At 43.2% G+C, this 14,688-nt stretch overlaps 1 protein-coding gene across 2 annotated transcripts in view; it reads right to left on the bottom strand.

Moving 5' to 3' along the window:
• Nucleotides 1–430: 430 nt before the first annotated feature.
• The window catches only part of OIP5 (Opa interacting protein 5), a 22,299-nt gene continuing 8,041 nt past the window's right edge, over nucleotides 431–14,688 (bottom strand). The window contains exons 3-5 of one of the 2 annotated variants that reach the window (XM_032175754.2): nucleotides 10,775–10,897; nucleotides 4,303–4,384; nucleotides 431–1,012 (exon numbers count right to left, since the gene is read on the bottom strand). In XM_032175754.2, coding sequence (XP_032031645.1) covers nucleotides 917–1,012; nucleotides 4,303–4,384; nucleotides 10,775–10,897 — 301 coding nt within the window. In that variant the 3' untranslated portion in view covers nucleotides 431–916. The remainder of the gene's footprint in view (nucleotides 1,013–4,302; nucleotides 4,385–10,774; nucleotides 10,898–14,688) is intronic. The other variant, XM_058427892.1, reaches the window with a different exon arrangement.

Below are 14,688 nucleotides of genomic sequence, written 5' to 3'. Positions count from 1 at the left end.
TGCGCACCACCATGCCTGGCTAATTTTTGTATTTTTAGTAGAGATGAGGTTTCACCACATTGGCAAGGCTGGTCTTGAACTCCTGACCTCAAGTGATCCACCCGCCTCAGCCTCCAAAAATCTGGAATTACAGATGTGAGCCACCGCGCCAGGGCTGTAATTTTACTTATCTTTATGTGATTATTTGAATGTCTGTCTCTGACTAGATGATAAATTCTAAGGATACAGTGTGTCTATTTTTGCTTACCTTTTATCCCCAGCACCTAGTCTAACACTTTACAAACATACATTAAATTAATATTTTGATAAGTTACCCAAAGTGCTACATATAACAAAATTGGAGAAAATAGTACTTTGGTAACTGTTTTGTTTTATCATTCCTTTCATTATTCCTCTGTTAACCTCAGTTTACAACTGAAAAAGAGATAAATTGTATATTATTCAGGCAATTTATTAAACATTACCTATAGAATATTATGATCTGTATTTTACATAAGTTAGAAAATGATTTATTAGTATTCATAACAACTGCTCCACGTAGGAATAATAGAAGTCAACATTAAGCCCAACTCTATTTTCAGACCAACCATGCAACTTTAGATCAGAGGACACATGGGACTTTGTATCTTAATTCCTAAATTTACAGTCAAAGACATTTTCAGAGGTAAGTATTATGAATTCAATAAGAATCTAAAGTAAGTTCTTAAGGCAAATAGCTATAAAAGAGAAGAATCCTTAGTTTCTCATCTTCTAAAAACAGCTTCACAAATAATTTGGAAAATGAGCCTAAAGGTAAATAGAAACTGCATTTCCCCTCCATTCTTGAAGCCAGTCTTTTTCAAGAAATGACTAAGCAGCACCTGTTGTTGAAGACAGCAATAAAGCCTGAACCTAACATTCAAGCTTTGGTACAGGATCAGTTTTCTGGCTTGGACTGGTCAGGAGTCACTTCACTCAGAATCTTCATTAGTGATTTTAAGCGATCATGTGTTAGCACTATCTTCTCTTTCAGCTAGGAAGAGAAATATATAGATATCAGGGCATCATTTTTAATTTTTACTTATTTTAAGAGACAGGGTCTCACTCTGTTGCCTGAGCTGGAGTACAGTGGCACATTCGTAGTTCACTGCAGCCTCAAGCTCCTGCTCTCAAGTAATCCTCCTACTTCAGCCTCCTGATTAGCTAGGACTACAGTCATGTGTTTCAAGTTTTCTTTGTAGAGATGGGGTCTTGCTTTGTTGCCCAGGCTGGTGTTGAACTCCTGGCAATCAGTGATCCTCCTGCCTCGGCCTGCCAAAGTGCTGGAATTACAGACATGAGCCACCACACCAAGCTGGATATCTGGGCATTTTAAGCTTAACTATCAATTTGCTGGTCACAAACACCATTTCAAATTTAAGCTAGTTTATATCTAGTTATTGGGAGCTGGCAATGTCTAAATGCATTTGAGGAATACATTTCTTCTAATTCTGGAAGAACTTTATACAACAACCTAGCACACAGTAAGATCCTCAGATGTGGCTAGGCGCAGTGGCTCACGCCTGTAACCCCAGCACTTTGGGAGGCCGAGTCAGGCAGATCACGAGGTCAGGAGATCAAGACTATCCTGGCTAACATGGTGAAACCCCGTCTCTACTAAAAATACAAAAACAAAATTAGCCGGGCACGGTGGCAGGCGCCTGTAGTCCCAGCTACTCAGGAGGCTGAGGCAAGAGAATGAGTGAACCCAGGAGGCAGAGCTTGCAGTGAGCTGAGATCGTGCCACTGCATTCCAGCCTGGGCAACAGAGCGAGACTCCCTCTCTAAATAAATAAAATAAATAAATAAATAAATAAATAAATCCTCAGATGTAAAGTTTCATGTGAAAAAAGACAAAACATTGCTGAGCAGCACTGCTGCTGTGAAGATGAATAAAGTGTGGTCACAGAGCTTTGTGGAGACAGTCTTCTCCTTTTCCAGTGGCAAGAATTTAGCTTTTCTTTTAACCCTTTGTTAACAGTAACAAATGCCTCTCTGACTTTAATATTCTACTAATGGTCTGCAAAGTTAACTCTGGTTATTAGGTTTAGAACAGATAACTGTTGCAATTAGATAATTTTTAAGAGTTCTTACAGCTATATTTAGAATGAAATTTAGGGGTGTTACTCAGCAGGGCAAGAGCAGTGGCTTCTGATCATCTCCATTTGCCCCTCCCAGCATAGGATTTCCACCCTACAAGCAAGCTGGGGGCAAGGGCAACTGGGTTCCCAGCTACTGGGGAGGCTGAGGCAGGAGAAGCACTTGAACCTGGCACTCACACCTGTAATCCCAGCACTTTGGTATTCTGAGGCGGGTGGGTCACCTGAGCTCGGAAGTTTGAGAACAGCCTGGCCAACATTTTTAGCAGAGATGGTGAAACCCCGTCTCTACTAAAAATACAAAAATTATCCGGGCATGGTAGTGCGCACCTGTAGTCCCAGCTACTCAGGAGGCTTTTTAGTATTTTTAGTAGAGACAGGGATTCTCCATGTTGGAGAATCGCTTGAACCCGGGAGGAGGGGGTTACAGTGACCCAAGACTGTGCCACTGCATTCCAGCCTGGGAGGCAGAGTGAGACTCTGTCTCAAAAATAAATAAACAAATAAATGTTTCTGTATTTGCCATATACCTTGAAGAAAATTTCCACAGACTTAAGATGGTTGTTTCCTTTATAATATTCTTCCTGGATCCTATCCATGGAACTCCTCATAATGCCATTCCAAAGTCATTTCCCATACCAATTATTATTATTATTATTTTTGAAACAGATTCTCACTGTCACCCAGGCTAGAATGCAATGGCGTGATCTTGGCTCACTGGAACCTCTGCCATCCAGGTCCAAGCGACTTTCCTGCTTCAGCCTCCCGAGTAGCTGGGGCTGGGATTACAGGCACCTGCCACCGCGCCTGGCTAATTTTTGTAGTTTTAGTAGAGACAAGGTTTCACCATCTTGGCCAGGCTGAACTCCTGACCTCGTGATCCACCCACCTCGGCTTCTCAAAGTGCTGGGATTACAGGTGTGAGCCACCGCACACAGCCAGTAAGAATTCTTTTTTTTTTTTTTTTTTTTTTTTTTCTTCAGAGTTTCACTCTCAATGGCGAGATCTCAGCTCACCGCAACCTCTGCCTCCCAGGTTCAAGCGATTCTCCTGCCTCAGCCTCCCGAATAGCTGGGATTATAGGCATGCGCCAACACGCCTGGCTAATTTTGTATTTTTAGTAGAGATGGGGTTTCTCCATGTTGGTCAGGCTGGTCTCGAACTCCTGACCTCAGGTGATCTGCCCGCCTCAGCCTCCCAAAGTGCTGGGATTATAGGCGTGAGCCACCACACCCAGACTTTTTTTTTTTTTTTTTTTTTTTTTGAGATGGATTTTCACTCTTGTTGCTCAGGCTAGAGTGCAATGGCATGATCTTGCCTCACCACAACCTCTGTCTCCCGGGTTCAAGTGCTTCTCCTGTCTCAGCCTCCCAAGTAGCTGGGATTACAGGCATGTGCCACCACGCCCGGCTAATTTTGTTATTTTTAGTAGAGACAGGGTTTCTCCATGTTGGTCAGGCTGGTCTCGAACTACTGATCTTGGGTTATCCGTCTGCCTCAGCCTCCCAAAGTGCTGGGATTACAGGTGTGAGCCACCGCGCCCGGGCAAGAATTTTTTTTGAGACGGAGTCTCGCTCTGTTGCCCAGGCTGTAGTGCAGTGGTGCAATCTCAGCCCACTGCAACCTCCACCTCCCAGTTCAAGCAATTCTCCTGCCTCTGCCTCCCGAGTAGCTGGGATTACAGGCACGTGCCACCATGCTCGGCTAATTTTTTGTATTTTTAATAGAGATGGGGTTTCACTGTGTTAGCCAGGATGGTCTCAATCTCCTGACCTCATGATCTGCTCGCCTTGGCCTACCAAAGTGCTGGGATTACAGGCGTAAGCCACCACGCCCGGCCAAAAATTCTTAATCACTGTTTTATCGCTCTTATGTCTGAGACAGTTGAGCAATTACAAGGTGTTTGCAAAGAAGACAGCTCTATGGCAAGATGATGATATCCATTCCCAGCACAAAGGAGAATACAGGAGTGCAGCAGTTGAGCAGCTTTTCCTTTCTTCCTGAACTACACCTTACCAGTGTGGTTTTAGTATTTTGCTTTTCATTACAAATTCGATAGGGAAGGTCAAATCAAGTATAAAGGATTATTGAGCATCATACCATTTCATCATCCCCAAGTTCATTGGTAGAAGTTATCAAGAGTTGTCTGTATTTTTAAAAAGCATACAACCATCATAAATTTTACCTCTGCAATCTTTTCTGATAGAGGAACATTTTGAATATCCATCTCTGATGCATTTACTATGGCTTTTGTTTTTAAGAGATAGCTAGATAGGAAAAAAGAAAATATTGGTGTCATACCATGGTTAAGATTATAAATGAAACCCTGTCTCTACTAAAAATAACAAAAAGGTAAGTTTACCTTCTAAAGAAAATGTGTCAAAAAAGCCTGCCTTCTTAGTATATGTGCTGCCGAAGCGAGCACAAAAGCCTGCCTTCTTAATGATTTTCATTTCAAGACTCATGATGTTACAGTTGGCCCACCATATCCATGGGTATAGCATCCATGGATTCAAACAACCACAGACTAAAAATATTTGAGAAAAAAAACTGGATTGTGTCTGTACTGAACAGGTACACACTCTTTTTCTTGTCATCATTCCCTTAACATTACAACAACTTCGTAAATTTCCTATGTAAATTGGTAATGTACATAGCATTTACATTACGTTAGCTGTCATAAGTAATCTGGAGATTAAAGTATAAAATATATACTTTTGTACTTTAAAAAGGAGGATATCCAAAAGTAATGTGCAAATATTACACCATTTAATATCAGAAACTTGAGTGTCCATGGATTTTGGTATCTGGTGGGGTCCTGGAACCACAGATACTGAAGGATGACTACATTTTCTTGGAAAAACAAAATCAAAAATAAACAAATCGGAGAGGATCTCTGCCGCATCCTACCAGAGACAAAATTATCTCAGGGTAAATTAAAGACAAAAACCAGGCTCATATGAATAATTACGATGATTATAAGCTTTACACTTCATCAGTAGGATCCTGTAGCACAGTTTGAAAGAAAGTAATCCCAGTGTGAGACAGTGTTGGTCACCTATTCCCAGTAGCTATTCCTCACTTTTTTTTTTTTTTTTTGAGATGGAGTCTCGCTCTGTTGCCCAGACTAGAGTGCAGTGGCACGATCTCAGCTCACTGCAACCTCTGCCTCCTGGGTTCAAGCGATTCTCCTGCCTCAGCCTCCCGAGTAGCTGGGATTACAGGCTTGCGCCACCACGCCCAGCTAATTTTTGTATTTTTAGTAGAGATGGGGTTTCGCCATATTGGAGAGGCTGGTCTCGAACTCCTGACCTCAGGTGATCCCCCTGCCTCGGCCTCCCAAAGTGCTGGAATTATAGGCGTGAGCCACCAAGCCCAGCCTTCCTCACTTCTTTATTGCCAACCGAATCCAGATTTTTGCCACGAGCCTACTGTTACATATTTGCTTTCTCAGATGAGGTGATCATGTGACATAGTTCTGGCCAACAAGGGTAAGAAAATGGGACGGGTGTGCTGGCTCACACCTATAATCCCAGCACTTTGGGAGGCTGAGGCAGGCAGATGGCTTGAGACCAGAAATTTGAGACCAGCCTGGGCAACATAGCGAAACTCCATCTCTTTTTTTTTTTTTTTGAGACAGAGTCTTACTCTGTCATCCAGGCTGGAGTACAATGGCATGATCTTGGCTCACTGCAACATCCGCCTTCCAAGTTCAAGCAGTTCTTCTGCCTCAGCCTCCCAAACAGCTGGGATTACAGGTGCCCACCACCATGCCCAGCTAATTTTTGTATTTTTAGCAGAGACAGGGTTTCACCATATTGGACAGGCTGATCTTGAATTCCTGACCTCAGGTGATCTGCCTGCCCCAGCCTCCCAAAGTGCTGGGATTACAAGCATGAGCCACCGTGCCTGGCCAGCAAAACCCCATCTCTACAAAAAATACAAAAATTAGCCAGATGTGGTGGCATGCCTGTAGTCCCAGCTACTTGGGAGGCTGAGTTGGGAGGATCACCTGAACCCAAAAGGTTGAGGCTGCAGTGAACCATAATCGCTCCAGCCTGTGTGACAGAGTGAGACTCTGTCTCAAAAAAAAAAAAAAAGAATAAAAAAAAAGATTAAGAAAATTTATGCTGGTGGGCGCAGTGGCTCATGGGTATTTAATCCCAGCACTTTGGGAGGCCGAGGCAGGCAGATCACCTGAGGTCAGAAGTTTGAGACCAGCCTGGCAAACATGGTAAAACCCCATTTCTACTAAAAATACAAAAAGTAGCCAGGCATGGTGGAGTGTGCCTGTGGTCCCATCTACTTGGGAGGCAAGGCAGGAGAATCACTTGAACCTGGGAGGTGGAGGTTGCAAAGAGCTAAGATCACACCACTGTGTTCCAACTTGGGTGACAGAGCAAGACTCTGTCTCAAAAAAAAAAAAACAACAACAAAAACAAAATTTATGCTGATGAAAAGGGGAGATTTTCTTGTGTTCCTATACTCTCCATATCCTTTTCCTTCATGTGTAGGATGCTATCATCAATAGATGTAATGACTGTACTTGCAGCAGCCATCCCGAATCCAAGAGGAAAAGTCCAAAGTTTCTACTTAATCAAAAAGAATGTCCTGACCTTTTATCCAACTCATTTTAAAGATTAAGAAATTAACCAAAATCCCATAATGCTTTTCAAATTTATGTTAAAAATGTGTTACTAAAAGCTTACTTCCCTAGCAAAAATGCAATTATTGCTTCTCTAGAACATTTATTTACTTTTGTACTGATTTCTAAAAAAGATGTGGGATTACTAACAGCACACATTTACAGTTTTTTTTTCCCGCTTTAAAGTTAATTCTAAATAGAAATTGCTTAAGAATCTAGAAATTGGCCGAGCGCAGTGGCTCACACCTGTAATCCCAGCACTTTAGGAGGCTGAGGCAGGCGGATCACAAGGTCAGGAGATCGAGACCATCCTGGCTAACACGGTGAAACTCCGTCTCTACTAAAAATACAAAAAAATTAGCCGGACATGGTGGCGGGCGCCTGTAGTCTCAGCTACTCGGGAGGCTGAGGCAGGAGAATGGCGTGAACCTGGGAGGCGGAGTTTGCAGTGAGCGGAGATGGTGCCACTGCACTCCAGCTCCAGCCTGGGCGAAAGAGCAAGACTCCGTCTCAAAGAAAAAAAAAAAAAAAAAGAATCTAAAAATTGAAGCTGGGCATGGTGACCCAGGCAGGAGAATCACTTGAACCCAGGAGGCGGAGGTTGCAGTGAGCTGAGATCACGCCACTGCACTTCCAGCCTGGGTGACAGAATAAGACTCCATCTTTAAAAAAAAAAAAAAAAAAAAAAAGAAGAGTAAATGATCAATCCATCTCAGGTATATATTTTGTGTTGGAAATTTGCAATGAAGAACAAACGGTATACCTAATGCACAGTGAGCAACCCATGGTAAAGGACTGGCTTATAAGTTTTATTGTTTAGTCAACCATAACTCAGCTAAAAACATCTATCTAAGCATAAGAAATGAGAAAAAGCGGCCGGGCGCGGTGGCTCATGCCTGTAATCCCAGAACTTTGGGAGGCCAAGGCGGGCGGATCACGAGGTCAGGAGATCGAGACCATCCTGGCTAACACAGTGAAACCCCGTCTCTACTAAAAATACAAAAAATTAGCCAAGCGTGGTGGTGGGCGCCTGTAGTCCCAGCTACTTGGGAGGCTGAGGCAGGAGAATGGTGTGAACCCAGGAGGCGAAGCTTACAGTGAGCCAAGATCACGCCACTGCACTCCAGCCTGGGCGCCACAGCAAGACTCCGTATCAAAAAAAAAAAAAGAAATGAGAAAAAGGAAACCTTTTAGTTTTATGAGCGGAAAAAAAGCTTTTGAGTTAAAACGTGCTCAAATCTCAGCTCTTCCACCTCTTTGAGCCCTAGTTTTCTTAAACTATATTAAGAACTCAGTGATATAAGCATAATGCCTACATAAACTAGGTTGTCAATGCTTGTTTTTGTTTTTTAATTCAAGGAAAGACTTCTAAGGATGTTTCAGTTTCTTGTAATAAATAAAAAAGCTTAAGTTAAAAGTGCAATTTATTAGGAAAATAGTGAAATAGCCAATGTAATTAATGAGAAAGGAGAGCCAGGAGGGTAGTTTTTCTGATGCTATGAGGCTACGTGATCATTATTTTTACTTTTCTCTGTGTCTGCTTCATGTTTTACTGCAGAGAAGACTTCCCTGCAGCTACATGCATCACATGGGAAATAGCTATCCCATACATAGAGCTTTCACTTCCAAACTTCAACACTAGTACTATCTACACGTAACTGGTATTTCTGGGCCCTTGTTTCAAATTCCTAAGGTAGAAAACTGGTTGGCTTAGTTTGGGTCAGGTATCCGTTTTATTTATTTATTTATTTTTTGAGACAGAGTCTCGCTCTGTTGCCAAGCTGGAGTGCAGTGGCGCGATCTTGGCTCACTGCAACCTCTGACTCCCCGGTTCAAGTGATTCTCCTGCCTCAGCCTCCCAAGTAGCTGGGATTACAGGCATGCGCCACCACGCCCAGCTAATTTTTTTGTATTTTTAGTAGAGACGGGGTTTCCCCATGTTGGCCAGGATGGTCTCGATCTCCTCACCTCATGATCTGCCCACCTCGGCCTCCCAAAGTACTGGGATTACAGGCATGAGCTACCATGCCCGGCACCGCTTTTCTTTTTTAAGAGACAAGGTCTTGCTCTGCTCCCCATGCGAGAATACAATGACACAATCATAGCTCACTGTAACCTTGAACTCCTGGGCTGTAGCTATCCTCCCACCTTAGCCTCCCAAGTAGCTAGGACTACAGGCATACACCACCACACACAGTTAATATTTTAAATTTTTTGTACAGACAGAGTCTTGCTATGTTGCCTAGGCTGGTCTCAAACTCCTAAGCTCAAACAATCCTCCAACTCAGCCTTCCAAAGTGCTGAGATTACAGGCATGATCCACCATGCCTGGCCAGGTATTCATTGTTGATCCAGTACCTAGGAGTGGGAATCACACATGATACAAATCACACGATACAAATATACAAGGCCCCACCTATTAGAGGGAGACAGAGGCTGGGCACAAACCCAAATGGTATCTACTACAACATTATTTTGCAAAAGCTTGCTTTCTAGAATGTTCTTTTTATCTTTTATTTATTTATTTTTATTTTTTCTGAGACGGAGTCTCGCTCTGTCACCCAGGCTGAAGTGCAGTGGTTCGATCTTGGCTCACTGCAACCTCCGCTTCCTGGGTTCAAGCAATTCTCCTTCCTCACCTCCCGAGTAGCTGGGACCACAGGTGTGCACCACCACACTTGGCTTATTTTTGTGTTTTAAATGCAGATGGGGTTCCACCATGTTGGCCAAGCTGGTCTCAAACTCCTGACCTCAGGTGAACCCCCGACCTCGGCCTCCCAAAATGCTGGGATTACAGGCATGAGCCACTGCACCCGGCCCATACAATGTTCTTTTTATTTTTTTTTTAAGGGAGCAGTTTGAGACGGGAGGCTTCACCATGTTGCCTAGGCTAGTCTCAAACACCAAGATTCAAGGGATCCTCCTGCCTCAGCCTCCTGGGTAGCTAGAATTACAGGCACACATCATCACATCTGGCAACAAGTTTCTTTAATGAAAGAATACCTTCTGAATTCTCCCATGGTATGATTTTTAAGATGTGGTATGATAAGAAGACATAGAAGATAATCAAAATGTTATAAGATTATCTTTTGGTCCCACTGCTATCTTTTTTTTGTCACCCAAAGCAGAATGCAGTGGTATGATCACAGCAAACTGTAACCTTGAACTCCTGGGCCCAGATGATCTTCCCACCTCAGCCTCCCAAGTAACTGGGACTATAGGGGCATGCCGCCACATCCAGCTGATTTTTTAAAATTTTGTATAAAAAAAATAGGGGTCTCACGGAGGTCTTGAACTCCTGCCCTCAAACAGTCCTCCCACCTTGGCCTCACAAAGCACTGGCATTACAGGTGAGCCATTACACCTGGCCCACTGCTATCTTTTTGTCAAAGACAGTGCCTGACTTTAGCATCTTTTTGGTACAAACACTTTGTCTTTTTTTTTTGTGAGACAGAGTCTTGTTCTGTCGCCCAGGCCTGAGTGTAGTGGCGCAATCTCAGCACACTGTGCAACCTCCACCTCTCAGGTTGAAGCAATTCTCTTGCCTCAGCCTCCCAAGTAGCTGGGATTACAGGTGTGCACTAGCATGCCCAGCTACTTTTTTTTTTTTTGGACAGAATCTCACTCTGTCTCCCAGGCGGGAGTGCAGTGGCGCGATCTCACAGTGGTGCGATCTCAGCTCACTGCAGCCTCCGCCTCCCAGGTTCCAACAATTCTCGTGCCTCAGCCTCCTGAGTAGCTGGGATTACAGGCATCTACCACCACACCTGGCTAATTTTTGTATTTTTTGTAGAGACAGGTTTCACCACGTTAGCCAGGCTGGTCTCAAAACTCCTGACCTCAAGTGATCCACCCGCCTCAGCCTCCTAAAGTGCTGGGATTATAGGCATGGGCCACTGTGCTCAGCCTACTTTGTCTTTCCTGAAAAATCTTTTAAAATTTATTTGATGGACTTTGTCTCAAAATAAATAAAATAAAATGTATTTGATGATCAATATCTAAGTCTACTCACCACACCATTTTGTCACTGGAAAGGCAGAAGTGACCTCTCAAGGCAGCCAGGGCAGCATGGGTAGAATACAGATGGAAACCAATGGGAATCCCACAAGAACCACAGAATAAAAGGTTGTAAGTACTAGGGGTGGGGAAAAACAGAATATGGGTAAGAATAAAAAATCATATAAGAAATAAAAAACAACTAGTCTCTGAAGCATTCCTAACACCTAAGTCAGGGTGAAAATTACATTGTAATAGGAATGAGACGGAAAGAATGCCACATTCAAGAAAGGATAACTCAGATTGTAATTTAATTACATGCTGGATTGCGGATACCCTCTTATATTCTGGTCAAAGCAATCATGGATGTATAATTGTCGCTTCAGAAGAGAAAGGTAATTTACCCCTAATAAACACAAAAAGAGCTAACTAATCTGATTAACATTTAAAACTAAAAATCACCATGTAAAATGGCTATCATTATATAAATTCACAGTTGTTGAAAAAATAATCAAGTTGACTGGGGCCTTACTAAACAAATTGTTCATAGAACTAAAATCAAGATTTGTCTTTTGCTTATATAAAAAAAAAAAAGCTAATGAAAAAAATGCCCAGACTAAAAGAAAAAGGGAATCCCATTACCCTAGCAAGCCATCTATTTTGTTTTCCTTATCCTCTGAAAAGATTACTGATGAAGAGTCAGATATTGATTTTAGTTCTCATTACAATTCTTGAGCAAGTCATCATATTTGCTGGTATATAAGACATATTTAAATATTAGAAAGAAACATTTTGGTCAGGCACAGTGGTTCACACCTACTGTAATCCCAGCACTATGAGAGGCCAAAGTGGGCAGATAGCTTGAGCCCAGGAATTCGAGACCAGCCTAGGCAACATGGTAAAACCCTGTCTTAAAATAAAAAATAAATAAATTTTTTACAAGAAAAGCACTTTAAGAAAATATTTCATCATGCATGTGCTAAAAGCAATTTTAAAGTGGTTTGGTAAAGGAAAAATTAATTGTATTAATATATAGTATGAAGTTTTTGTTTTTTTTTTTGAGAAAGGTTCTTGCTCTGTCGCCCAGGTTAGAACGTAGTGATACAGGCCGGGTGCGGTGGCTCACGCTTGTAATCCTAGCACTTTGGGAGGCCGAGGCGGGCGGATCACGAGGTCAGGAGATCGAGACCACGGTGAAACCCCGTCTCTACTAAAAATACAAAAAAAATTAGCCGGGCGTTGTGGCGGGCGCCTGTAGTCGCAGCTACTTGGAGAGGCTGAGGCAGGAGAATGGCGGGAACCCGGGAGGCGGAGCTTGCAGTGAGCCGAGATCGCGCCACTGCACTCCAGCCTGGGTGACAGAGCGAGACTCCGTCTCAAAAAAAAAAAAAAAAAAAAAAAAAACAAACGTAGTGATACAATCATAGCTCACTGCAGCCTTGAATTCCTGGGCTCAACTGATCCACCTGCCTCAGCTTCCCAAAGCTGGGACTACAGGTGCATGCTACCATGTATGCCCTACTAATTTTTTTTGGCAGAAATGGGGTCTTACTTTGTTTCCCAGGCTAGCAGAGTTCTGTTAAAAAATACAACATAAAAATCACATAGCTAGCCCGGGCATGATGGCTCACGCCTGTAATCCCAGCACTTTAGGAGGCCAAGGCGGGTGGATCACCTGAGGTCAGGAGTTTGATACCAGCCTGGCCAACGTCGTGAAACCCTGTCTCTACTAAAAATAAAAAAATTAGCCAGGCCTGGTGGCGGGTGCCTGTAATCCTAGCTACTCAGGAGGCTGAGGCAGGAGAATCACTTGAACCCAGGAGGCGGAAGTTGCAGTGAGCGGAGATTGTGCCGTTGCACTCCAGCCTGGGCAACAAGAGCGAAACTCCATCTTAAAAAAGAAAAAAAAAAATCACATAGCTAAAAAGAAATACTCATGTCAATGGATACTAAAAAAAGAACAAATAACAAAATATATTAAGTTTATTGGTAAACGAAGTCCCACACCACACATATAGTAATGTAATCTTGTGAATATAGTTAACCAGAAAGCAAACGATGAAATAAAGTGTCATTAATTTGAAATTCCATGTAGGCATTAATTAATTCAGACAAAGCACAGTACTTATAAACAAATGTCTCAGTGGAAATTAATTTCCATTTGGGCGCAATGGCTCACGCTTGTAATCCCAGCATTTTGGGAGGCGGGTAGATCACTTGAGATCAGGAGTTTTGAGAACAGCCTGGTCAACATGGTGAAACTCCGTCTCTACTAAAAATACAAAACTTAGCTGGGTTTCCAGAAGGTTTTCGATTTACTTTGCCCAGATCCATCAGAGGAATAACTATCTATAGTAGCTATAGATAGTAATAGTAAATGAGCATTGACTTCAACTTAGTCACCAGCTGCGATAGCCCCTAACAAGAAAGCCTGTCCTTTGAAACTTTTCTTCTTTTTCCTTTTTTTTTTTGGATGGAGTGCAGTGGTACAATCACAGCTCACTACAGCTTTGACATCCCAGACTCAAGTGATCCTCCAACCTCAGCCTTCCAAGTAGCTGGGACCACAGGTGCACACTAAAATGCCCATCTAATTTTTAAATTTTTCGTAGAGACAGGTTCTTGCTATGTTGCCCAGGCTGGTCTTGAACTCCTGTACTCAAGCAATCCTCCCACCTTGGTCTCCCAAAGTGCTGGGATTACACATGTGAGTCACTGTGACCAGCTCCTTTGAAGCCAGGTAATGACTTCTCCTTTCTACCTATGAAAGTCTGAGATGGTATCTTCTTCCAATAGAAGGCTGTTTCATCTGCACTGAAAATATGTTTAGTGTACCCACTGTCATTTTCTGCAGCTTCTGCATCAGTACTTGCTGTTTCACTTTGGACTTTTATGTTATGGAGGTGTCTTTCCTTAAATCTCACGAACCAACCTCTACTTTTTTTTTTTTTTTTTTTCAGATGGTCCTGCTCTGTCACCCAGGCTGGAGTGTGGTGGCACAATCACAGCTCCATTGCAGCCTCAACCTCTCTGGGCTCAAGCCAGCCTTCCTTCTCAGCCTCCCAAGCAGCGGGGACTATGGGTGTGTGCCACCACATCCGGCTAAATTTTTTGGTATTTTATAGAGACAGCATTTCACCATGTTGCCCAGGCTGATCTCAAACTCCTGGGTTCAACCAATCCACCCACCTCGGCCTCCCAAAGTGCTGGGATTACAGGCGTGAGCCATTGCACCGAGCCAACATTTGATACCCTCAACTTCTTCTGCAGCTTCCTCACCTCTCAGCCTTCACAGAATTGAAGAGAGTTAGGGCCTTGTTCTGGATTAGGCTTTAGTTTAAAGGAATGTTGTGGCTGATTTGATCTCCTACTCATACCACTCAAACTTTCTCCACAACAGCTTATCACTGGAATAGCACTTTTAATTTCCATTTATTTATTTGTTTGTTTGACGGAGTTTCGCTCTTGTTGCCCAAGCTGGAGTGCAATGGTGTGTTCTTGGTGCACTGCAACCTCTGCCTCCCAGGTTCAAGTGATTCTCCTGCCTCAGCCTCCCAAAGAGCTGGAATTACAGGTGTGCGCCACCATGCCTGGCTAATTTTGTATTTTTAGTAGAGATGGGGTTTCGCTATGTTGGTCAGGCTGGTCTTGAACTCCTGACCTCATGTGATCCACCCGCTTCAGCCTCCCAAAGTGCTGGGATTACAAGCGTGAGCCACCGCGCCTAACCCCATTTTTTTTTTTTTTTTCTTGAGACGGAGTCTCGCTCTGTCGCCCAGGCTGGAGTGCAATGGCGCAATCTCGGCTCACTGCAAGCTCTGCCTCCCGGGTTCACGCCATTCTCCTGCCTCAGCCTCTCTGAGTAGCTGTAACTACAGGCGCCCACCACCACGCCCGGCTAATTTTTTTTTTTTTTTTTTTTTTTGAGAC

Source organism: Hylobates moloch, unplaced genomic scaffold (genome assembly GCF_009828535.3).
Source record: "Hylobates moloch isolate HMO894 unplaced genomic scaffold, HMol_V3 SCAFFOLD_14, whole genome shotgun sequence".
NCBI classification, from domain to species: domain Eukaryota; kingdom Metazoa; phylum Chordata; class Mammalia; order Primates; family Hylobatidae; genus Hylobates; species Hylobates moloch.
This window is presented reverse-complemented; position numbering and strand designations above follow the sequence as displayed.